Source organism: Hypanus sabinus (genome assembly GCF_030144855.1).
Source record: "Hypanus sabinus isolate sHypSab1 chromosome X2 unlocalized genomic scaffold, sHypSab1.hap1 SUPER_X2_unloc_8, whole genome shotgun sequence".
Taxonomy (NCBI): Eukaryota; Metazoa; Chordata; class Chondrichthyes; order Myliobatiformes; family Dasyatidae; genus Hypanus; species Hypanus sabinus.
Genome location: NW_026779008.1, coordinates 775,273 through 798,178, shown reverse-complemented (window position 1 = coordinate 798,178; position 22,906 = coordinate 775,273). Strand labels below are relative to the sequence as shown.

The 22,906-nt window shown below is 46.5% G+C and overlaps 1 protein-coding gene across 2 annotated transcripts; it reads left to right on the top strand.

The window, feature by feature from the left end:
- Positions 1-1,000: 1,000 nt before the first annotated feature.
- On the top strand, positions 1,001-22,807 carry LOC132385984 (zinc finger protein 420-like). Of its 2 annotated transcripts, XR_009509374.1 has the most exons (3): positions 1,030-1,050; positions 17,588-17,721; positions 18,373-22,807. XR_009509374.1 is itself a non-coding variant. In XM_059958217.1 (2 exons), the coding sequence occupies exon 2, from the start codon at positions 9,472-9,474 to the stop codon at positions 11,002-11,004; it is 1,533 nt and encodes a 510-aa protein (XP_059814200.1). In that variant the 5' UTR covers positions 1,001-1,050; positions 9,003-9,471; the 3' UTR covers positions 11,005-14,071. The 2 variants fall into 2 exon arrangements, 1 of the variants encoding a protein (XP_059814200.1); XM_059958217.1 differs by lacking the exons at positions 17,588-17,721; positions 18,373-22,807 and adding an exon at positions 9,003-14,071 and having other exon boundaries at positions 1,001-1,050.
- The last annotated feature ends 99 nt before the right edge of the window (positions 22,808-22,906 follow it).

The following is a 22,906-nucleotide window of genomic DNA, read 5'->3' as shown; positions in this document are numbered from 1 at the left end:
AGCTAAAGAGATGTAGATTCGAACATAATTAAGTCACATAATCCTAGGACGACTAATTGCTATGCATGTATCCTAAAAATGCAGAAGACAATGGTGTGTTAATGAGAGGTAGCTAAAGAGATGTAGATTAGAACATTGGTCCGTTCTGAGTTTGCTATTTGCTATACATGTACCCAATTTAGTAGGAGAATGAAATCTTAAGAATGTAGAAGACAATGGTGTGTTAACGAGAGGCAGCTAAGAGATGTAGATTAGAACACGATTGGGTCAATGGGACGTACGTTTAGTACGTGTGAAACTGGACCAGGGGATTGATATAAAAATGCTGTGTCCGGGGATCGGTGGGCAATCAGCGACTAGCTCAATGACTGTCTCAGCTTTGATTTGCAAATTAAAGTTTAACCCTTCTTGAAGAATCTTCTGCGTCTCCTGGTCACTTGTGAGGCACGAAAAACCACGACATCACAAGGATTGTTACAGAAACTCTTTCCCACCAAATGTAATCAGAATACAACCGTTCATATACTGCAACAGGAGAACACACATCGTAGTTCAATAGTCTCTGCGTTATTATTTAATATATAATTATTGTGTATATTGTAAATCTTTATTTTTAGTAAAGTCTGCACAGTGCTAAGTATGTTTTTAAATGTTGCTGCTGTAACGAAAGAATTCCCCACTCGGGATTAATAGTATTTAATAATAATAATTCTCCACCCCTTTATCACTCTCACCAATCAACTTCTCAGCTCTTCACTCCTCCCCGTCTCCCTGTTTACCCTATCACCTCACCTTCCCCCAGATTCTTACTCCCTCCCTTCCTTTCCAGTCCTGAGGAAGGGTCTCGGTCTGAAACGCCGACTGTTCTCTCCTCTCCATAGTTGCTGCCGGCCCCTTTGAATTTCCTCCAGCATTTCCCCTCTTTTGCTTTGGATTTCCGCATCTGCAGATTTTCTCGTTTGCTCAAATGCGCATGCGCAGAGGTCTGAGGCGGTACTACCTATCGCGCATGCGCTCAGTCGGCGTGAGGCTCACAAGGACCGGCTGCAGGTAGGAGGGTCTCCGGGAGGGAATTAATCTCCGGTGTCTGAAACGCGATTGAAGGGCTATTACTCTGAGCTCTTGCCGCACTGGTCCGGCATCCCAGGACAGCCCCGGTCCGGTGCCTCTTCCTCAGCCCCACGAACCGTACCCGGGCCTCGGGGAGCTGACGAGCGCTGGAGCCGCCGCCATTTCTGCGGCGCATGCGCATCGCGAGAACGTTCGGTGGCTGACAGACCGGTTTCTCGTTCGTGCGGCCTTCTGGGTAAAGCGGCAGCCATGCGTGACTCTGCCAGCGTTGTCCCAGTACAGTCGGAGGAAATGAGAGCGAATGTCTCTCTCAAACTCTGCCGAGGTCCAGCTGTATACATGCAAGGATTAGTAATTCGGAACAAAAATATGTTTGCTAGTTAATCTTGGATGAAAAGCCTGCCTTCCAATCAATTAAATTGTCAATTAGTGCTGTATGGCAAAAAAAAATCCTTCCGTCAGATTTAGTTCCCTCTGGGTAAGTAACCCCTTTGTCCTCGAGGACAAGTGACTTGTGGCTTTCACATCACAAAAGTGCCACACTCCAATGAGAATAACTGCTGCCCTCCCATTCAGGATTGCTGGCATTGACATTAATGGATTCATCACTATCAATCAGCTGGGGTGGGGATCCGAGTAATTAGGTAATCTCTGGGATTCTATATGTTGTGACAAGTGATCTTGGTAGTGTTGTGGAGCATGGCCAGAACTTGAAATAATCCCAAAGGACAGAGACAAATTGAGCCAAGTCATAGGTTGATTGAACGCAGAAACATCCTCGTACAGACAGGAATACAGAGAATTTAATGGTCAGCCAGGATAACTGATCCGTGCCTTGTTAGAAGATGAGGAGTTCATATAGAGACAGAAATCCACAGTGTAATTACAATTTCCCTACCACATAGCCCATGTACCTATCTAAAAGTCTCTGAAAAGTTCCTATTCTACCCACCCTTTGTGTGAAAAACATACCTCTGACATCACCCTTGTACCTACTTCCAAGCACCATAAAACTATGCCCCCCACCCATGTCAGCCATTTCACTCTTGGGAAAAAGCTTCTTGCTATCCACACGATCAATGCCCCTCATCATCTTATTCACCTCTATCAGGTCACCTCTCATCTTCCTTCGCTCCGAAGTTCACTCAACCTATTCACATGAGGCATATTCTCCAATCCATGCAACATCCTTGTAAATCTCCTCTGCACTCTGTCCATAGTATCCACGTCCTTCCTGTATTGAGGGGACCAGAACTGAACACAGTACCAAAGGTGAGGTCTAACTCAGTCCTTATATCTGTAAATCTCCTCTGCCCTCTGTCTATAGTATCCACGTCCTTCCTGTATTGAGGGGACGAGAACTGAACACAGCAGCAAAAGTGAGGTCTAACTAAGTCCTTATATCTGAAAATCTCCTCTGCACTGTCTATAGTATCCATGTCCTTCCTGTATTGAGGGACCAGAACTGAACACAGTACCAAAAGTGAGGTCTAACTAAGGCCTTGTATCTGTAAATCTCCTCTGCCCTCTGTCTGTAGTATCCACATCCTTCCTGTATTGAGGGACCAGAACTGAACAGAGTACCAAAAGTGAGGTCTAACTAAGGCCTTATATCTGTAAAGTTACCTCTGGCATTTGAACCTCGGTCCCATTGTTGATGAAGGCCTTCTTAACAACACTGTCAACCTGCCCGGCAGCTTTGTGTGCACGATTGAGACGGACCCCAAGATCTCACTGATCCTCCACCCTGTCAAGAGTCCTAACATTATTGTTGTATTCTGTCTTCAAATGTCACCTACTGAAAGGAACCACTGGGTTGAACTCCATCTGTCACTTCCCAGCCCAGTTCTGCATCCTATTGATGTCTGGCTGTAACCTCCAGACTATCCACAACAACCCCAACATTTGTGTAATCGACAAACTTACAAACCCACCCTTCTAGAAACGTAGGAAACCTACAGTACGATACAGGCCCTTCGGCCCACTTAGCCCTCTATTTTACTAAGCTCCATGTACATATCCAAAAGTCTCTTAAGAGACACTATCATATCTGCCTTCACCACCGTTGCCAGCAGCCCATTCCACTCACTCACCACTCTCTGAGTAAAAGACTTACGACTGACAACTCCTCTGTACCTACTCCCCAGCACCTTAGACCTGTGTCCTCTTGTGGCAACCATTTCCGACCTGGGTAAAAGCCTCTGACTATCCACACTGTCATGCCTCTCATCATCTTATACACTACTTCCTCATCAAGGTCATTTGTAAAAGTTACAAAGAGGAGGGGTCCCGGAAAAGATCCCTGCTGAACTGCACTGGTCACCGTCCTTCATACAGCATCTACATCCACCCTTTGCCTTCTGTGGGCAAGCCAATTCTGGATCCACAAAGCAAGGTCACCTTGGATCCTTGCCTCATTAATTTCTCTATGAGCTTTGCTTGAGGAACCCTATCAAAAGTCTTACTGAAAGCCACGTCCACTACATCCAATGCTCTACCTTCATCACTGTGCTTTGTTGCATCTTCAAAGAATTCAATCCGGTTCGGAAGGCATGACCTGCCCTTAACAAAGCCATGCTGACGATCCGTGATCGGAGTATGTCTCTCCAAATGTTTGAAGTCCTGCCTCCCCGTATCTTCTCCAACCACTTGCCCACCACTGAAGCAAGACTTCATAAGACCATAAGATACAGGAGCAGAAGTAGGCCATTTGGCCCATCGAGACTGCACCGCCATTCAATCATGGGCTGATCCAATTCTTCCAGTCATCCGCATTCCCCTGCTTTCACTCAATACCCTTCGATGCCCTGGCTAATCAAGAAACTATCTATCTCTGCCTTAAAAACACCCAATGACTAGGCCTCCACAGCCACTTGTGGCAACAAATTCCACAGATTTACAACCCTCAGACTAAAGTAATTTCTCCGCATCTCAGTTCCGAAAGGTCGTCCTTCAATCCTGAAGTCGTGCCCTCTTGTCCTAGACTCCCCTACCATGGGAAATAACTTTTCCATATCTCATCTGTTCAGGCCTTTTAATGTTCGGAGTGTTTCTATGAGAACTCCGTCATTCTCCTGAACTCCAGGGAATACAGCTCAAGAGCTGCCGGACGTTCCTCATGCGGTAACTGTTACGAACACAAAAGTCTCAGCAGCAGTGGAATGCCTGGAGTCTGGTTTTGCTGTTAACAAAACGCTATTTTATTAGTAACTACGTCATTTAGTAACTTAAACCAGGTAAATCAAGAGGTAATGCTGTTATGCATATATAGGTGTAAATGTATAAATCCCCGAACTTCTTCAAGCTCAGGTGGTAAATGATACAGTCTTATGATGGTGTGGTAAGGAAATTCAATTTAGTCCACGGGATTGAAGTGAGAGAGAGATGTGTAATCCAAGTAAACAGATGTTGTCAATTGTCAATTCTCCTCGATGTCCTCCAAATCTTCCAAGTTAGCCAAACGTGACCAGCTTAAGAGCGCCATCTTCAAGTGATAATCTACCAACCCACGCAAGGGTTAGACACACCGGTAGATTCCACAGGGTTGCCCTCAAACGCTCTAATAGTCATGGGTCGATTCTTAAATGCACAGTCCATAATGAATAAAACTTAAGATTTCATCGCAATAACCATTTCAAACCTGGGATTATTCTCGTGAATCTTCGCTGAGCATTCACCAATGTCAATATATCCTTCCCAAAGTGAGGAGCCCAATCCTGTACACAATACTCCAAGTGTGGTCTCCCGAGTGCCTTATAAAGCCACAACATCACATCACTGCTCTTATATCCTATACCTCTAGAATTTTGCCTTATTCACAACTGGCTCAACCTGGAGGTTCACCTTTAGTGCATCTAGCACAAGGATTCCCAAGTCTCTTTGCATTTCTGCATTTTGAATTCTCTCCCCATTGAAATCATAGTCTGTCCATTTATTTCTTCCACCAAAGTGCATGACCACACACTTTCCAACATTGTATTTCATTTACCACTTCTTTGCTATTCCCCTAAACTATCTATGTCTCTTTGCAGGCTCTCTGTTTCCTCAACACTACCCGCTCCTCCACCTATTTTTTTATCATCGGCAAATTTAGCCATAAATCCTTTCATATCATAGTCAAAATCATTGACAGGTATTGTAAAAAGCAGTGGTCCCAACTCTGACCCCTGTGGAACTCCACTGGTAGCAGGAAGCCAGCCAGAATAGGATCCCATTATTCCCACTCTCTGTTTTCTGCCGACCAGCCAATGCTCCACCCACTTTAATAACTTCCCTGTCATACCATGGGCTTTTATCTTGCTAAGCAGCCTCATGTGCAGCACATTGTCAAAGGCCTTCTGAACATCCAAGTACACCACGTCTACTGCATCTCCTTTGTCTACCCTGCTTGTAATTTCCTCAAAGAATTGCAGTAGTTTTGTCAGGCAGGATTTTCCTTTCAAGAAACCATGCTGGCTTTGGCCTATCTTGTCATGCGCCTCCAGGTACTCCATAATCTCATCCCTAACAATCGATTCCATCAACCGCCAACCATTGATGTCATGCTAACAGGTCTATAGTTCCCTTTCTGTTGCCTCTGACCCTTCTTAAATAGCGGAGTAACATTTGCTATTTTCCAGTCATCTGGTACAATGCCAGAATTTATTGATTCTTCAAAGATCATTGTTAATGCCTCCACAATCTTTCCAGCTATTTTCTTCAGAACCGGAGGGTGCATTGCATCAGGTCCTGGAGATTTATCCACCCTCAGACCATTAAACTTCCAGAGCACCTTCTGAGTCGTAATTGTCAGTGCACAAACTTCACTTCCCTGATACTCTTGAATGTCTGGTACGCATTCAGTTCCTCTTACTTCTCAGCAACTCTCATTACAATAAGTCCAGCGATATATTGTATTGGTCCTAAATCTACCCTCGACTCTTTTTACCCTTTATATATATATGTATATTTAAAAAAGCTTTCAGTATCTTCTTTGATATTAGTCACCAGCTTCCTCTCATAATTCATCTTTTCCTTCCGAATGACCTTCTGAGTTTTCTTTTGCAAGTTTTAAAAAGCTGGTGAAGCTGTCTTCCCACTAGCTCGAACTTCCTTGTTTGCCCTCTCTTTTGCTTTTACTTTGGCTCTGACTTCACTTGTCAGCCACAGTAGTGTCCTTCTTCCCTTTGAACATCTCTTCTTATTTGGAATATATCTGTCTTGTATTTCCCTCATTATTTGCAGAAAATCCACCCATTCTGCTCTGCTGTCCTTCCTGCAAATGTCCCTTTTCAGTCGACTTCAGCCAGTTCCCCTCCCATCCATTGCAATTTCCTTTATTCCACTGAAATACTGACACATTGGTTTTATTTTTTCCCTCTCAAATTTCAATGTGAATTTGATCATATTGGCATCACCCAGTCCAGCATAGCCGATCCCCTCGTGGGCTCAACAACCAGCTGTTCTAAAAAGCAATCCCTTAGATATTCTACAAATTCTTTCTCTCGAGGTCCTCCCAATTCACTTTCATGTTAAAATTGCCAATGATTATCAATGTTATCATTGCCTTTCTGACAGGCCTTTTCTATCTCCTGCTGTAATTTGTAATCCACATCCCGACTGCTGTATGGAGATCTGTATACAACTGCCATTCCCCTCCCCATTTCGTAACTCAACCCGTACAGACCCATGACCCCATCATGTGGATAGGGTGGTGAAGAAAGCTTTTGTTATGCTGGCCTTTATAAATAAGAGCATTGAGTATAGGAGTTGGGATGTAGTGTTAAAACTGTACATGGCATTCGTAAGGCTGAATTTGGAGTATTGTGTACAGTTCCGGTCACTGAATTATAGGAACGATATCAACAAAATAGAGAGAGTACAGAGAAGATTTACTAGAATGTTACCTGGGTTTCAGCACCTAAGTCATAGGGAAAGGCTGAACAAGTTAGGTCTTTATTCTTTGGAGCACAGAAGGTTGAGGGGGGACTTGATAGAGGTATTTAAAATAATGAGGGGGATATATTGAGTTGACGTGGATAGGCTTTTTCCATTGTGAATAGGGGAGATTCAAACAAGTGGACATGATTTGAGAGTTGGGGGCAAAAGCTTAAGGAGGGAACGTCTTTACTCAGAGAGTGGTAGCTGTGTGGAATGAGCTTCCAGTAGAAGTGGTAGAGGTAGGTTCGGTATTGTCATTTAAAGTAAAATTGGATGGGTATATGGACAGGAAAGGAATGGAGGGTTATGGGCTGAGTGCGGGCCAGTGGGACTAGGTGAGTGTCAGCGTTCGCATGGACTAGAAGGGCCGAGATGGCCTGTTTCCGTGCTGTAATTGTTATATGGTTAGACGGTCACACCTTACAATCCTATGTCATCTCTTTCCAATGATTTAATATTTTTTTATCCAGAGAGCCACACCACCCTCTCTGCCCAGTCACCTATCATTCTGATACACCGTGTATTCTTGGACATTCAACTCCCATCGGCAGCCACCTTTTATCCAAGTTTCAGAGATTGACCAATTTGCCAATTTGCAGCTGAATTTCAGGATCGTCCATTTTAATCCTCATGCTCTGTACATTCAAATAACTCTCTCAGCCCAGGATTTGTTGCTTTCTATTTTCACTGCCCCACATCTCTGTTGCCCTGTTGCACGCTATCTTCGATTTATTTCTGTTTCCCGTTTCCTCAGCCCCATCACTCTGATTCCCATCCCCACGCCAAATCAGTTTAAACCCTCCCTAACAGCTCTATTAAATGTGCTGGCTAGGATATTGGACCCCTTTGGGTTCAGGTGTAACCCGTCCTTTTTGTACAGGTCATACCTCCCCCAGAGGAGATCCCAATGATCCAGGAATCTAAAGCCCTGCCCCCTACACCAGTCCCTCAGCCACACATTAATATACCTAATCATGCTAGTATTGCTCTCACCAGCACGTGGCACAGGCAGCAATCCTGAGGTTACTACCCTAGATGTCCTGCCTTTCAGCTTCCTACCGAACTCCCTGAATTCTCTCCTCACGCCCTCCTCTCTTTGTCTACCTGTGTCATATATACCAACGTGTACCAAGACTTCTGGCTGGTCACCCGCTCCCTTCAGAATACCTTGCACCCGATCTGAGAGATCCCGTACCCTGGCACCTGGGAGGCAACACACCACACACGTATCTCTATCAGGCGTGCAGAACCTCCTGTCCATTCCCCTCACTATTGAATCCTATGACTACTGCATTCCTCAACTTCCTCTTTCCCTTCTGCACCACGGAACCAGGGTCAGTGCCAGAGACCCGATCGTCGTGGTCGTCCTCTGTCAGGTCATCCCCCCTCAACCACATCCAAAGTGAGGTAACGATTACTGAGGGAGATGGCCACTGGGGCACTCTCCACTCACTGGTCTATAATTCCTGGGTTCCCTCAACTCCATTCCCTAACAAGGGGACAATGTCTTCCAATTCTCTGGTACATCTCCTGTCCTGAGTGGTAATACAAAGGTCATCGCCAGAGGCTCAGCAATCTCCTCCCTCGCTTCCCACTGTATATCTCAGGTTGTGTTGCTCCAGCTTGAGTTGAATTGGGTAAAATTGTGATTCCAGCGCTCACATTGAGAGGAGATCTTACAGAAACATGTAAAGTTATGAAAGGGGTAGATAAGCCAGAGGCGGGAAAGTTGCTTCCACTGGTAGGTGAGGCTTAGTACGAGAGGACATTGCCTCAAGATTGGGGGATGTGGGACGGAGATGAGGAGGAACTGCTTTTCCCTGAGGGTGGTGAATCTGTGGATTTCTCTGCCTAATGAAGCAGTGAAGGCGACCTCAGTAAATCTGTTTGAGATAAGGTCGGATGGATATTGTCCTTCTCCCATTGATGTATTTTGCATTGTTGTTGATCCAGTTGGAGTTGTATCTGTGTCTGAAGGGAAATTTTCTTTTGTAACTCCGTGTTATCCACAGGAACCGGGGTGCTGAGAACACACCAGCATTTGTTCACTGGAGATCAGTTCTTCAACTCATTGATTGTACAAGGGATTCAAACATCTGACTGTCTGAATTGCCAGATGATTGATCGCAGTGAGATATCATTCTCCTTCTCTCAGTGTGGGAAGGGATTCACTCACAGCCTACCCGCAGACACGCCAGTGAGTTCACAGTGGGGAGAGGCCATTCACCTGCTCTGTGTGAGGGAGGGGAACTACTCAGTCAACCAGCCTGAAGATACATCAGCAAGTTCACACCACAGTGAGATGCTCCACCTGTTCTGACAGCGGGAAGCAATTCATTCTGTCATTGATGCTGAAGATATATCCAAAAATTCACCAGTGAGGAGACGTTTCTCAGAGTGCAGGAAGGCACTGACACCATCAACCACACTACAGAGACACCAGCAAATTCACATGGTGCCATGGCCTTTCCCCACCTCTGAATGTCGAAACAGATTCATTTAGTCATCTCAAATGAACGAACGTCACCAGTTCACACTGAGAAGATGCCGTTCACCTGCTCAGACTGTGGGAAGGAGTTCACTTCATCATCTCAATTGAAGGTACATCGGCGAGTTCACACTGGGGAGAGGCTGTTCACCTGCTCAGAATGTGGAGAGGCATTCACTCGGTCATCTCACCTACTGAGACACCAGCTGGTTCACACTGGGGAGAAACCGTTCAGCTGCTCAGAATGTGGGAAGCGATTTACTCGGTCATCTCACCTACTGAGACACCAGCTGGTTCACACTGGGGAGAAACCGTTCAGCTGCTCAGAATGTGGGAAGGGATTCACTCGGTCAACTGACCTGAAGGTACATCAGCGAGTTCATTCTGGGGTGAGTCCGTTCACCTGCTCTGAATGTGGGAAAGGTTTCATGCACTCATCCAAACTACGGAGACACTTGCTGGTTCACACTGAGGAGAGGCCATTCACCTGCTCTGAGTGTGGGAAGGGATTCACTCAGTCATCCAAACTACAGACACACTGGCTGGTTCACACTGGGGAGAAACCGTTTGCCTGCTCAGTATGTGAGAAGGGATTCACACGGTCATCTCAACTGAAGGAACATCAGCGAGTTCACACTGGGGAGAAACCGTTCACCTGCTCAGACTGTGGGAAGGAGTTCGCTCGTGCATCTCAGCTGAGCGTCCATCAACGATTTCACACTGGGGAGAAACCGTTCAGCTGCTCTGAATGTGGGAAGAGATTCACTCTGTCATCTGACTTGAAAGTACATCAGCGAGTTCACACTGGGGAGAGGCCATTCACGTGCTCGGACTGTGGGAAGCGATTCATTCGGTCATCTCAACTGAACACACATCAGTGCTTTCACACTGGGGAGAAACCGTTCATTTGCTCAGACTGTGGGAAAAGATTCACTCTGTCATTTCGCCTACTGAGGCACCAGTTAGTTCACACTGGGGAGAAACCGTTCATCTGCTCAGACTGTGGAAAGGAGTTCGCTCGATCATCTGGCTTGAAAATACATCAGCGAGTTCACACTGGGGAGAGGCCGTTCACCTGCTCAGACTGTGGAAAGGAGTTTGCTGGGTCATCGGATTTGAAAATACATCTGCGAGTTCACATTGGGGAGAGGCCGTTCACCTGCTCTGTGTGTGGGAAGGGATTCACTCACTCATCCACCCTACAGAGACACCAGCTGGTTCACACTGGGGAGAGGCCATTCACTTGTTCTGAATGTGGGAAGGGATTCACTCAGTCATCCAACCTTTTGTCACACCAGCGAATCCACACTGGGGAGAGGCCGTTCACCTGCTCAGATTGTGGGAAGGCATTCGCTCACTCATCCACCCTTTTGTCACATCAGCGAATCCACACTGGGGAGAGGCCATTCACCTGCCCTGAATGTGGGAAGGGATTCACTCGGTCATCCAAGCTACAGAGACACCAGTTAGTTCATACTGGGGAGAAACCATTCACTTTCTCAGATTGTGGGAAGGGATTCACTTAGTCATCTGACTTGAAGCTACATCAGCGAGTTCACACTGGGGACAGACCGTCAGACTATAAGACTTAAGACCAGAATGAGGCTGTTTACCCCATCGAGTCTGTTCTGTCATTTTATCATGGCTGATCCAAATTTGCTCTCCACTCCAATCTCCTGTCTTGTCCCTGTATCACTTCATGCCCGGATCAATCAAGATTCTATCCACCTCTGCCCTAAATGTACATAAAGAATTGGCCTCCACAGCTGCCTGTGGCACGGAATTCCCCAGATTCACCACTCTCAGTCCGTTCTCTGTCATCTCCGTTCTAAAAGGACGCCCCTCTATTCTGAAGCTCTGTTCCCTGGTCGCAGACTCTTCCACCACAGGAAGCATCCTTTCCACATCCACTCTATCAAGCCCTTCCACAATTTGATAAGTTTCCATGAGGTCAGCCCTAATTCCTCTGCTGATCCAGGCTCAGGCCCATTGAACGCTCTTCATATGACAATCCATTCAATCCTGGAATCTGTTTTCGTGAACATACTCTGAACCTTCTCCAGTTTCGGCACATCCTTTCCAAGATCAGGGGCCCAGACCTGCCCTCCAAGTGAGGCCTCACCAGTGACGACCAACTTCCCAAATTACATCCTCGCTGATATATTGTAGATCTCTCGAAATGAATGCTGACGTTGCGTTTGCCTTCCACACCACAGACTCGACCTGCAAATTAACCTTCAGGGAATCCTGAACATGGACTCCCCGTGACCCTTTGCACCTCAGTTGTTCGGTATTTTCTGTCCATTTCGAAGAAGTTAACACTTTCATTTCTTCTACCAAAATGCATGAACATACACTTCCCGGCACTGTATCCCATCTGCTGTTTTTTTTTTCCCATTCTCTAAATCTATCTCAGTCCTTCTGCACCCTCTCTACCGAAAACTACCTGCCCCTCCTCATGTCTTCATATCATCTGCAAACCTTGTAACAAAGCCAGCAATTCTGTCTTCCAAACTATTGGAATATTACAAAAATCACCAGTCCGAACACAGAGCCCTGAGGAACACCACTAGTGACTGGCAGCCAACCAGAGTTGGCTCCCTTTATTCCCAGTCTTTGCCTCCTACCATTTAGCTTGTCATGGTCCGGTCCATGGACTCTAGGCTTCGGGTCTTCGGGCTGTCCATTGTTTCATTTGGGCTGAATCACAGGCACCTGATTCTCAAATAGGGGCTGGAATATCAGTGGCCCTGGGTTCGAGTGTAGGTGCGGGTTGGTCTTGTCAGTATCCTGTCCTTGCCACTGTGGGGTAGGTCAGGCCGTCTTTGCCATTGCCCTGCGGTTGATTCTGTCCCTCCCTGTCCTCGCCTCCGTTGGGTAAGACAGGCCGGCTTTGCCGTTACCCTTCCCTGGACTGTTCCCTTCCCTTCCCTTCCATCCCTTCCCCATCTTTCAGCAACCCACGCCTGAAGCCTTGCCTGCAACCTCGCCTGTGTCATCGCCTGAATCACCATCAAGTTTAACCGCTAGAGTGAGACTGGAGCCTTGTCATGCCAACAGAAGGAACTGTTTATCGATGAGCTTGGAACTGTCTCTTTGTGTCCCCGTGTTTAGTGTCCGTGTATGAGTCCCGGCCCTACGTCCTGTCCCCAAGGAGGGATCCTGACTCTCTGTAAAGCCCCGGCCCTACGTCCTGTCCCCAAGGAGGGGTCCTGACTCTCTGTAAAGCCCCGGCCCTACGTCCTGTCCCCAAGGAGGGGTCCTGACTCTGTGTAAAGCCCCGGCCCTACGTCCTGTCCCCAAGGAGGGGTCCTGACTCTGAGTAAAGCCCCGACCCTACGTCCTGTCCCCAAGGAGGGGTCCTGACACTATGTAAAGCCCCGGCCCTATGTCCTGTCCCCAAGGAGGGGTCCTGACACTATGTAAAGCCCCGGCCCTACGTCCTGTCCCCAAGGAGGGGTCCTGACTCTGTGTAAATCCCCGGCCCTACGTCCTGTCCCCAAGGAGGGGTCCTGACTCTATGTAAAGCCCCGGCCCTACTTCCTGTCCCCAAGGAGGGGTCCTGACTCTGTGTAAATCCCCGGCCCTACGTCCTGTCCCCAAGGAGGGGTCCTCTATGTAAAGCCCCGGCCCTACGTCCTGTCCCCAAGGAGGGGTCCTGACTCTGTGTAGATCCCCGGCCCTACGTCCTGTCCCCAAGGAGGGGACCTCTATGTAAAGCCCCGGCCCTACGTCCTGTCACCAAGGAGGGGTCCTGACTCTATGTAAAGCCCCGGCCCTACGTCCTGTCCCCAAGGAGGGGTCCTCTATGTAAAGCCCTGGCCCTACGTCCTGTCCCCAAGGAGGGGTCCTGGCTCTGTGTTCTGTGTTCCTGTGCTCGAGTCCAATGCTCAGTAGGAAGACTGTTTGCCGCTACTTGAGTGGACTGTCGTTGTTTGTCGTTCCGTGTCCAAGTCTCAGGCTTCGAGTCAAGTCCAGTCCGGGTCAAAGTCTCCGAGGAGGTTTCCACTCCATGTTCAAGGCTCCGAGGAGTTTCCCAGTCCTATTACCTTGCCACGTCCAGTCCTCGTCTGGATCCGGAGTCCGAGCCCAAGTCAAGACCCAGGTTCCGGGGCCCTGTCCAGTCTAGTCTCCAGATTCCAGCTGGTGTCTAGCAAGTGATGATAAAAAGCAGCTCTGCTGAGACACAGGCAGACACACCACGGGACACTGAAAGAGCGTTGTGCACCCATGTGAAGGTGGGGGTTTGTAGGATCGATCAGGGGCTCACAGTGTGTGAAAGGTGCGACCGGTGGGGGCTTGCTTGTGTGTCCACCCTTGCCTGCGTGACAGGTCCACCACTGATGAACGGTCGTACATGGTCATGGTCGATGACTACAACAGGACAGGAAGCCAACGGACAGTTCGATGGTAACGTGTGTGTGTCTCTCTCCCCCCTCCTCCCTCCACCTGAACTGAACTGAACTCTTCACCATCGTAAAACTAACCATTTACATCTAGACTTTGAAAGAGCTAGGTTTTGATTCCTATTTCCACACTTCTGTACATATCATTGCTAACCTGTTTCACATATTTGCATTTTATAGTACTGTATTGCTTAGTATACTAATAAACACTATTAGCTACAGTAATACCAGACTCCAAAGTGTTTTTCATTTCCGCTGGTTCGGTAATCCGGTCACGGGGTACGTGACAAACCGATGACTTGGCCTCCGAGCCGGCCATGACAATGAATTTCACAGGATCACTGCCTGCAAATCATTGTGGGCAGGTGTTTTCAGGGAAATGCACGGCAGAAATGTCGCAAATGTTCAGGGAACACTGGCATGGCGTTCTGCACAGGTATGTTCCATTGAGGCAGGGAGCACACGGTGGGGTAGAAGAACCACAGTGTACAAAGGATGTAGAAAATTCAGTTAAGAAGAACAGAAAAGCTTATGGAAGCTCCTATAATCTGAGTACAGATGGATTTCTAGAGAATTACAAGGTTACCTGGAAGGAGTGTAAGTGTGAATTAGAGCCAGAAGGGGCCATGAGAAACCCTTGGTGAGCAGGATTAAGGAAAACACGAAGGCATTCTCCAAGTTTGTGAAGAGCAAGAGGATGAGCAATGTGATCACAGGACCAATAGGATGCGATACCCGAGTTAGATCAGGTAGCGTTGGAACTGAATGAATAGTTTGCTTCAGTATTCACCAGGGAAGGGGACCTTCACAATTGTGGGGATGACTTACAGCGGATTGAAATGCTTGAGCATATAGACATTAAGAAGGAGGACGTGCTGGAGCACTGGAAAGATATAAATTAGACAAGTCGCTGGGGCCAGGTGAGATATACCCCAAGCTACTGTGGGAAGAGAGGGAGAAAATTGCAGAGCCTCCGGCGATGATCTTTGCATTATCAACCAGGACTTGAGAAGTACCAGAGGACTGCAAGTTAGCAAATTCTCTCTTCAAATTTTTTCCAACCAAATATTAATGGTGAAACCCTTGGCAGTGTCGAGGATCTGTGTCCAATAGGTGCTCAAAGCTGCTCCGCAGTTTGACCGTGTTGTTAGAAAGGTGTATAGTGTGCTGGACTTCATCAACTGTGGGATTGAATTCCAGAGCCATGAGGCAATGTTCCAGGTATATGAAACCTTAGTTCCACACCACTTGGAGCACTCTGTTCATTTCTGGACACCTCACTGCAGGAAGGATGTGGATACTATAGAGAGAGGGCAGAGCACGTAGCAAAGATCTTGCCTGCATTGGAGAGCATGCCTAATGAGAGTAGACTGAGTGAACTTGGCCCTTCCTTCTTGGAGCGACGGCGGACGAGAGGTGACTTGACAGAGGTGTATAAGATGATGAGGGGTTTGATAGTGTGGATAGCCAGAGGCTTTTTCCCAGTGTTGAACTGGCTAACATGAGGGGGCATCATTTTAAAGTGCTTGGAAATAGGTACAAGGGGAGAAGTCAGAGGTACGTTTTACACACAGAAGGGAGCATGGGACGCATTTCCAGTGAAGGTGGTAGAGGCGGATACAATAGGGTCTGTTAAAAGACTCTCATATAGGTACCGGACACGAAGCTTAAAAATAGAGGACTATACGGTAGGGAAATTCTGAATTAGGATACATGGTCGGCACAACATTGTGGGCAGAAGTGCCTGCAATGAGCTGTGGATTACTATGTTCTATGGTCACTCTCCGCTGCTATCAGATTTTTCTTCTCCAGCCCTTGACCTTTCCCACCCGCCTGGCTTCAACTATCACATTCTAGATAATCCCTTTCCCCTCTGATTATACTGCACACCATTTGATTCTGGCATTTCCCCCGTCCTTCTCAGTGCTGAAGAAGGGACTCGTCCCGAACCGCTGGCAGTTTATTCTTTTGCATAGATGCTGCCTGAGCTGCTGAGTTCCTTCTGCGTTTTGAGCGAGTGGCTTTGAATTTCCAACAGTCACAGACTCTCTCGTGTTCGCTCCAGGATTCACCGTGACCAGGAGATCACATAGGCAAGTGTAAGGGTCGAAACCTTCCCGAAAATCACGCCTGCGCTCCGTACCATGACCTGGCAGCATGTCGGAGCGGCGCTACGGGCGGAGATTTCCCGCGACTGAGGGCAATTACTGTGAGATGCCGACACACCATGGATCCGCATCCCGGGACAGTCCGGGTCCTTTCCCTCTCTCTCGGCCCCACGATCCGGATGAATGAATTCACTTTATTTCTTACATCCTTCTCATACATGAGAAGTAAATACATGTATGTACTCTCATACATGAGGAGTAAAGTTCCTTTTGTTAATGTAGTAATAATAAATGAAATAAAAATAATAGTAATAAATAAATAAACCAATTACAATATTCTTGTATTGAATAGATTTTAAAAACATGCAAAAACAGAAATACATTATGTTAAAAAAGTGAGGTATTGTCCAAGGGTACAACGTCCATTCAGGAATCGGATGGCAGAAGGGAAGAAGCTGTTGCTGAATCGCCTAGTGAGTGCCTTCAGGCTCCTGTACCTCCTACCTGACAGGAACAGTAAGAAAAGGACATGCCCTGGGTGCAGGATGTACCCAGAAGAAGCCAGAATAAAAATATGGGGAGGGGAAAGAGGCTTGCTGGAAGGTGGCAGGTGGGTGGGAATGGTCAAGGGTTGGAGAAGAAATAATCTGGTCGGTGAGGAGAGTGCACATGAGGGGAGAGAGGAGGGGGCCGGCGGATGTAATAGGCAGGTGAGAAGTAAGAGTGTGGAATAGAGGAAGACAGGGGTGGTGGTGGGTTTGGTCTATCAGAAGGTGAGATCAATATTCACGCATCAGGTTGGAGTTCTCAGACCGAATATAAGATGTTGCACCTCCACCCTGACGGGGGAATTCATCCCGGCACAAGAGGAGGCCATCGATCAACATGTCAGAACAGGGATGGGAATCAGTATTGAAATGTTTGGCACTGGGAGGTTCTGCTCGGGACGGATGGTGCAAAGCTGCCCCACGAATTGTTCCCCTAATTGATGAGCTGATGCTCAGGAGGGAGGAGCAACACCTGATATTCCTGGTTCCCTCCAACCTGATGAGCTGAACCATAGCACCGGTCTTGTCTGGTGAATACAGAGCCCCAAGGGAAGCTGTCTCTCCATCTGAATGATGGTCTTTTTGACCTCCTGAAGACCTGTACTTGAGTAACAGTCATGTTCCGCTGCTCTCCTGTGCCCACCTCCCCAGCTGGTCTCCATCCCACTGTAACCTCAGACAACCCTCACTTCCCCACACACCAGTTCTGGTGCCATCCACAATCTCACTAATTGTTCGATCTGCATTCCCTTCCAAATCATTCACACCCGTGACCAGCACCAGTTCACTGCAAGGTGACAGAAAGAAGTGAGAGTAGAGCTCAGCTCAAACAAATAATACAAGTGAAACAAAGAGCAGGAGAGTGGTGGTGGAGGGGAACTCGTTGGGTCTGGTGTCCAGAAGGAAACGGAGAGCTCTGTGACTTTCCTGGTGGGAGGGGGAGGTGTACATGAATGAAAATGATCATCCACAGTGATAGTAAGATGATCGTGGCAAGGGAACTTGAAATGGTTGAAAAAATTTCTCCTGTGTTGCTTGGATTTCCAGCGTCTGCAGAGTTTCGCCTGTTTGTGACCGGGAAATTCCGTTTGTTGTGGACAGAGCAAAGGTACTTGACAAAGTGGACTCCCGATCTACATTGGGCCTCACGGACGTAGCGGAGGCTGAACCAGCAGCATCAGGTAGAGTAGATCAACCTGACAGACTCGCAGGTGAAGTGTTGCCTCACCTGGAAGGACGAATGGAGCTGAGAGGGAAAGAAAATGGGAGCGTGTAGAACTTCCCTCGCTTGCAAGGATATGTTCCAGGAGGGAGATTAGTGGGAAGAGACGAATGGAATCATTGTGGAAAGCAGAAAGTGGAGGGGAGAAGTAAAGATGGGAAGGTAGGAAGAGGTTTAGTGAAGATTACCATGCAAATCGATAGGTTTACTGAATCAGCCAGTGTGAATGTGTTTTGTGAGCTCTGCCACCTGCCACGGTCGGTGTCTTTCTCGGGTCAGCTGTCACCTGAATGCACCAGGGTGGATGGCGGAGGGTTTTACGGGGATGTCGAGTTGTGTAGGGTTCAGGTGGGTTTACATAATGGTGATGAGTGCATGGTTAGAACGGTTTTCACAGATGGTGGGGGCTGCAAAGATCGGAGATGTTAACAGAAATGGGGAGTGGTATCTGGGTTGGAATAGTTTTCACAGTTGGCAAGGGGTGTAGGAATGCTACTCCACCTCTGTGGAAATGTACTTCAGTACCAAAATGGTATTTTTGACTGTAACGAGCTGGAACCTGTATTGTGTCAGAGTGCTTTGCTAATAATCTTCGTGCAACTTTTTGCAGATGTTTAATGCCAAACACACTAATTCCACAAACAACAGAGTGTACCCTGTCCTTGAACTTGTGTCTGAAGGAATGACCGTACTGTCTGTGTATTTTTTTGGACAAAGCTATTACCAGCTCTTGTGCATTGCTCATCGTCCCTTCTGCAAGTAAATATAAAAGCAGTTATGATCGATCCACTCGGAGTTAATTGTTGTTGGTTGGAAGACGCAGTGAAAAGCTGCTGAACACCATCTCCTACCTGGACACTCACTCTTACCTGCACCCGCAGCTTCCTCCGCATCGCTTCGCCATCCCACCTCTGTACCGCTCGGCGTAGGAACTGAAATACTCATCCCGTCCATTGAATTTCCCTCTAAACTCCATACTGCTGCTTTCTCCACGTCAGCTCCGACACCTTTATTGATCAACAACCCACCCGGTACTACTCAAAGCCCGTTACGCCGCTGGTGTTCAGGGCAGCAACGAAGAGGTTCACCGGGATGTTGTCTGAGCTACTGTGTAAGAAGAGTTCGGACAAACTTGGGCTGTTTTCCCTGGAGTGGAGGAGGCTCAGTGTGACCGGAAAGAGCTTGATCAGATTCCAAGAGGGATGGAGAGAGTAGAGAGGTGCCATTTGTAACCGTCTGCGTCAGAATGTCTAATCCCAGACAGCATGCATTTGGAGAGGTGAGGGACCTGTGGAGTTCATTGCCACGGACGGCTCGGAGGCCAAGTCATCGGGTTTATTTAAAACAGAGGCTGATCAGCAAAGGTGTCAAAGGTCATGGGGAGAAGGCGGGGAACGGGGTTGAGAAGGAAGATAAATGACACTGGGACAGGGACAAGAGGAGGAAACTTTAGAGTGAGACGTGTCAAGCTCAGACAGATGGGACAGACTCAGACACTGACACAGAGCAGTGGGGCAGTGACACAGAGCAGTGTTTTACAAACAATAAAACTTCAGCGTAAATTTATTATCAAAGTGTGTTAACCAGGTGCTATCGAACAATTCCTTGTCTTCTTGACAAGGCAACTCAATGCTCACCCCCAGCCTGGGGAAGGGAATGGGACCAATTCCAGAGGGGAGGGTTGGGTGAGTCTGGGACTTTGTGAAGGATCCCTAACTCCATCCTCCTCATTCCCCTTCCCCTTCTCACTCCACTGCATGTGTTTGTGTGTGAGAGAGATAGAGACCTGCGTGCCCAGTCGCACTCCTCCGTACACAGCAATCCTCACCAGCTCAAATGATCCAAAAATCTTCTGCACCAACTCCTTAGCCACGTGTTAAACTGTATAATCTTCCTAATACTGGCAATTGGCACAGATGACAGTCCTGAGATCACAGGCCTGGAGGAGCTGCCCTTTAAATTAGCACCTCACTCCCTGAACTCCCTTTGCAGAACCTTGTTACTCTACCAGCCCATATCATTGTTACCCACATGGACCACGACCTTCACTGTCCACCCTCCTGAGGAATGCTGAGCACTCGACCTGAGATGTCACAGACCTGAGCACACAGGAGGCAACATATCATCCTGGAATCTCATTCTCACCCACAGAACATCCAGTCAGGTCCCTGAGCTGCTGAATCACCTCTGACCACAGCTCAACTCGTCTCCTCCCTTCCCCTCTTAGTCTCAGAGCCAGACTAAGTGCCAGAGACCCTGTTGCTGTGACTTTCCTTTGCCAGGTCATCCCACCATTCGGTGTCATAAGAGGAGCATTGGTAGAGGTCCCAAAATCAAGACACAGACACCGAACTACCAGGAACAGAACTAGGCATGAGAAGGAAGCAAGGAAAATGGGGAAGAAAGGACACTGGACATGACACTGGCCCTGGACAAGGATTCTGGGCCTGGGCTAGTACTTGACCAGGACAGCGGAACCAGAACATGGAACTGGGAACTAGAAGCCTGGACTTGGACTCCGAGACAGAGACTGCACAAGGACCCAGAATCTTGGTTTTGACTCGAGGTCGGACTCCAGACCAAGGTGAGGGCAAGACGAGGCTACAGGACGAGGAGAGGCACAGGATGGAACAAGAGACTCCTGGACGGGACAAGGGAACCTCAGCACAGAACGAGGGAATTTCAGCACCGGGTAGGTCAAGGTACTCCTGTACTGGGCGAGGCACAATGGACATGACGAGAACCCAAAGCCTAAGTGCAACTACCTCTCAAATGTCCTACCTACCACCCCTTCAGCCTCCTGAATGATCTGGAGTTCATCCAGTTCTAGCTCCAACTCCTTAATGTGGATTGTTCGGAGCTGAAGCTGGATGCCCTACTCACAGGTGTAGTTATCAGGGACTCAGGAGGGCCCCCTGTCTTCCCACATCCTGCAAAGCAGCTTTCCACCATCCCGCCTGTCATCTCCACTGTTCCAACTGAGAAAATGTAAAGAAGGGGCAAAAAAAATTCTACCGCCATCATGATTTTGCCTTCTCCGACTGACTGCTCTCCCCACTGAAACCTCAAAGAATTAAAGCCTCAAAGTCTCTGCTCCATCTCTGTCCACTCCAACAATGACCGCTCCACTTGCTCCTGCTAATGAAGGTTTTCTTGATAATCCATCCGGACTGTGGAGTGGCCACAACTGAAAGCTCAAAAATAACCTGCCCTGAACCACCATTGGCGAACCTGAGTGAATTACGTCCTCTCAAGCTTCTGATCTCTCCGATTCACGATGGGTCAAAGCTTCATATGGCGACACAAGGATTAATTACTGATTGAAACCCATCTCTTTATTCAGTGACCACCAGTAAAGAAATTCATAAAAAGAGGATTGAACTTCAAATGGAGCACAGTTTGTCATTATCCTTCTCGAATGAAAATCAGGTAATTAAATCCAAAATCCATGTTTTATGTAAATAGAGATAAATCTGGCAAATTATTGGCTAATCAATTGAAAACTGCTTCGGTTAAACGACAAATCATTAACATTCATAAACAACATGGCACTTTGACGATTGATCATAAAGAGATAAATAAAGCCTTTCATGATTTTTATAATTTTTTATTTCAATCAGAATTTGTTGAGGATTCTTCCATAATGGATGATTTTTTAAGAAAATTGAATATCCCAAAATGAACAGCAGAAGATTGTGTATTTCTAGACTCACTTATTACGGAAACCAAAATAAAAGAGGCTATTTTTCAATGAATTCAGGTAAAGCCCCTGGTCCGGACGGTTATACTGCTGAATTTTTAACTCCTTTTCTTCTATACTTGCTCCGTGGCTTTGTAAAATTTTTAAAGATGTGTTAATTGTAGGTAAATTACCACAATCTTTTTAATGATGCCTCCATTTCTCCAATTCTTAAAAAAAGATAAAGACCCCACTGAATGTGCATCCTATCAGCCAATATCCTTGCTGAATACGGATTCTAAGATTTTTACCAAAATTCTGGCCATTAGTTTAGAAAATATATTATCTCAAATTATCTCTGAGTATCAGACTGGTTTTATTTAAAAAAGTTATTCATTTTCAACATTAGAAAATTAATTAATATAATTTATACTTCTTCATCAAAAATACCAGAAAAAGCATTCGAGAGAGTTGAATGGCCATATTTATTAAATACATTGCAGAATTTTAATTTTAGCTTGAAATTTATATCGTGGATTAAATTAATGTATTATAAACCTTTTACTTCGGTTCTCACCAATAACCAAAGATCTCCTTTTCTTCATTTGTCACATGGTATGAGGCAAGGCAGCCCTTTAAGTCCTCTATTATTTGATATTGCTTTGGAACCTTTAGCCATTGCCATTCGTGAATCACCTAACATTTTTGGAATTACCTGTAGGGAAGGGACATGTTATCATTTTATGCTGATGATTTGTTACTAGACATATCTGACCCAGAGAGATCTATTCCTGCTATTTTATCCTTCCTTGCTCAGTTTAGTAGCTTTGCTGGCTACAAACTGAATTTTAATAAGAGTGAATTATTTCCATTAAATATGCAAGTTTCAATCTATAAACACATACCATTTAAAGTTGTCACAGATCATTGTATTTATTTGGGTATTAAAATTACCAAGAAACATAAGGGTTTATTTAAAGTTAATTTTTTACCTTTAATTGAACAAATCAAGCAACTCGTTACCAGGTGGTCCCCATTATCTCTGTCATTGGTTGGTCGAATTAATACTATCAAGATAATAGTATTACCCAAATTTTTATATTTATTTCAAGCATTACCAATTTTTATTCCTAAATTTTTCTTTGATATTATTGATTCCAAAATATCCTCGTATGTGTAGTAGAATAAAAATCCTAGATTAAGTAAGAAATATTTACAGAAGCCTAAGAAGGGAGGTGGTTTGGCTTTGCCAAACCCAAGATTTTACCACTGGGCAGTTAACATCAGATAGTTAATATTATGGACACAAGAATCGGTCATAGTACCTTGCCAACAATGGGTAAATTTGGAGTGTAAATCTGTACAAGACTTCTCATTGTTTTCTATTTTAGGATCTTTGCCTGCTTTTGCTTTATCTAAACTGAATAAACAAATAACTAATCCTATAGTTAAACATACATTAAGA